General features: G+C 40.6%; 1 protein-coding gene across 1 annotated transcript; it reads right to left on the reverse strand.

The window, feature by feature from the left end:
- Positions 1-942: 942 nt before the first annotated feature.
- LOC149813911 (F-box/kelch-repeat protein At3g06240-like) lies at positions 943-2,019 on the reverse strand. The gene has a single exon (XM_089991225.1). It carries the CDS (start codon positions 2,017-2,019, stop codon positions 943-945), a length of 1,077 nt encoding a protein of 358 aa, XP_089847351.1.
- Positions 2,020-3,240: the final 1,221 nt, after the last annotated feature.

Consider the following 3,240-nt stretch of genomic DNA (forward strand, 5'->3'; position numbering starts at 1 on the left):
ACTTGAGATGAAAGGGTCAGCAGCACCTTCACCCCAAGACTAGTGTCACTTCTAACCTTTTTAATTAGCATTTTTGTCTTGAATGATTATCTGTTAAGCAGCAAATGCTATCAACCAACCGGAACATTCCTCGTCTGGGATCAGTTAGTGCTTCTCACCATGGGATGGGACGTGGCAAGTTCCAAACCCACTGGTATATAGGTGGTTGAATAGCTGATGTAAAATGAGGGAGCCTTAATTCCCCCAGCTCTGTTGCAGAAGAAAAACAACAAAAGGTACCACCACAAGTGAAAACGTTGTTTTCTCAACAATTCTCATGTAATTTCAGTGTTTGAAGATAATGAATATTTGGTATGTTTTAAAGTTAGATAAAAAGAATTATATTGAGCATTAAAAAAAAATTACAAATATATTATCACCAAAGGTGTGTGATATATATACGTTAACTAAATATTAAACGAAAAGTGGAAGAGAAATTAAATGCTGGCAAGCCTTGAGTCTTCTCTTTCCTTTTGTAAATCCTTCTCTCTCTCTCTCATATGAGTCCTTATCTTCACCTTTATTTGGATCTACATACCCTAGATCAACTTTATCTCTAACAGATGCCTCATGATAATGAATATTTGGTATGTTTTAAAGTTAAATAAAAGAATTATATTGAGCTTAAAAAAAAAATTACAAATATATTATCACCATAGGTGTGTGATATATATATATATATATATATATATGGAAAAGTGGAAGAGAAATTGAATGCTGGCTGCCGCAAGTTTGAATACCACAAACATGTCCTATCATTTCAGTTGGTAACAGATGGAAGTCCATGGAAAGTATTTCACAGTAAAAATAAAAACATCAATACGAAAAGAAAAAAAAAAAAGTATAATCAAGATCAGAATTAGAGTCATGATCAGACCAAATATTCTCATCAAGCATCCGCCATTATGCATCATCACTTTTCCCTGCTATAGAGTCCAGAGAAAAGAGTCTCCCTTCGAAGGTAATAGCAAGCATCCGCGTGGGCAACCTCGCGCCCGCGCAACCGAGCTTCCTGAACGTACACGACTCAACATCGTAAAGCACCAAGCAATGTTCTTCCCCGATGTCCAACCAGAACAACAACTCACCGTTCCAAACGTCAAGCGGAATCGGCGGAGCGGAATCCAACATATCCAACCCGTGAAAAACGACATGGTAGTCTTTGGTCCAAACATCGGTCTCGTAATCCCTCATCACCCACAAGTTGAAATGATCATCAATCTCGGCGTCCATGACAGCCAAGCAACCCCTCAGCTCATACAGATACATGCGGTGGGGGAAGTCCGGCTGAGTGTGGTCGTTGCAGCAGGGTGGGTGGGGTTTGGCTCCCAAGGTCTCCCGTTCCAAATCGAATGTCACGATGTAAAAGGGGTTGCCTCGACGCTCTTCGAGCAACCAGTGCGCAACGTTATTGACTATTCGGCCGCACGTGTCGAAGACAGCTTGGGGCAGGGTGCCCACCGGTCGCCAAGATGAGTCCTTGCCCAGAGTGATCACCTCGCACTCGTACCTCGTCTGGGGAAAAAGCCCTCTTCCTGCGATTCCTCGTGGGTGGGAGTGATTTTCATTATTACCTGACGATCCCAACCTCAATCGGAGCACCTTGTATTCGAGTGTTTTGGGGTTGAAACCGAAAGCATATTTGAAAACGTTGTGGTACCAGCGTTGGGGTTCTGGGTAGTCCAAAGGAGACGAATTCTGCAGGGTTGTGTGCTCGCCGGTGCAGGGATTGCAGACGAAGCAAACGCGGCCATAGTTATCGGCCAAGAACAGCAAGCCGTTGCGAACGTCGTAGGTGAAGCTGCTGAACTTGGCAGAGTTCACGTTACAAATCTTTGAGAGGTTGCCTTGGGCCATCACCTTTCCCTCGTTATCCTCTTCGAACTGCAACAGGGAGATTTCGGGAACTCCAGGATTGTAGCAGTTGGAGAGGATGAGCACACGAAAGGGAGGCTTGTTCACACACACCATGTCAGCCATAGAAACGTTTCTAGGCTTTGGTTTTTGAAGGAAGATCAGGAAGGGGAAGGGAAGGGTCTCTCTCTCTCTCTCTCTCTCTCTCTCTGGCTGAGATTTGGAAGAAAACGAACGCTGAAATAGTCTTAAAACGCCCGAATTTCCCGAATAGCAATAACAAATTTTATTTGTTATTATCCACCAGGGTGTAGAAGTAGGGGTGCAAACGGATGGGGATCAGGTCATTTGGCAAATGAAGTATAAGTCTCATCTGACAATCCTGACCATTGAGGGATATTCTAAGATGGTGCCATGTGTCGACCATTTTTCCCGCTCAACAAGAGCTAAGACGTTAAATGCTTCATTAAAAAAAAAATACAATAAAAATAGAAAGGAAATGCTTCATTCAAATGTAAGATGGTGTTTAACACTTCCTTTTTTTTTTTTGTCATTCTTTAAAGTATTCTTTAAAGTCCCCAGATACCCATAACATGAATTAAAAAGAAAACAACACTCTTAACAGTTTAACCAACATATGTTAATTCATTATTCACTCTTTAACGGCAAGCGAAAAACTCGCTGCTTTTGATCAAGCAATAACGGTGAGAGTTGTCACATAGGTAATAATGGCAACATACAACCATGAATCTTGTCGTTATTGCTTCATCAATAACGGTGAGTTGGACTGGGCCTTGAATGCCTTGTCCCTGCACACATCTGGCCGTTAAAAATATGTATATAAATGCAGAAGTTCTTGGCCATTAAGCACGTTATACTGTTGGTGAAAGGATTTTCACTAAACAGCTCAATGTATTCCACATCCTTAAAGTTTGAACCACAAAGTATTTGTTTTACATGATATTGATGTTCATGGAGATCCCTGTGCCTCATCTATGAAGACTTCCTATTAAAGGATGAAGCTCCTTTTTTTTTTTCTCCTCAAATCATATTTATAAAACCCAACTATGATAATCTCTTTCATCTTTTTTTTTTTCCCTCACCTGTTTCTAATATCTTAACATATCTTGACACATCTTGAAAACCTATAGCTTTACATCACCTCAAAAAAAAAGACAGAAGACACCACTTGTTTCTCATGTAAAATGGAGCCTAAATAGGAGGATCTATAAAATGGGAAATTGATCAGGTTCCACACCAAAACAAACAGCCATAACAAATCTCCGCATCAAATATGTAGTAATCAATTAAATATATTTTTTTTCAATCAGATATCATGTCTCAAAC

This window comes from Nuphar pumila, chromosome 16 (genome assembly GCF_984573655.1).
Source record: "Nuphar pumila chromosome 16, dmNupPumi1.hap1.1, whole genome shotgun sequence".
Classification (NCBI taxonomy): domain Eukaryota; kingdom Viridiplantae; phylum Streptophyta; class Magnoliopsida; order Nymphaeales; family Nymphaeaceae; genus Nuphar; species Nuphar pumila.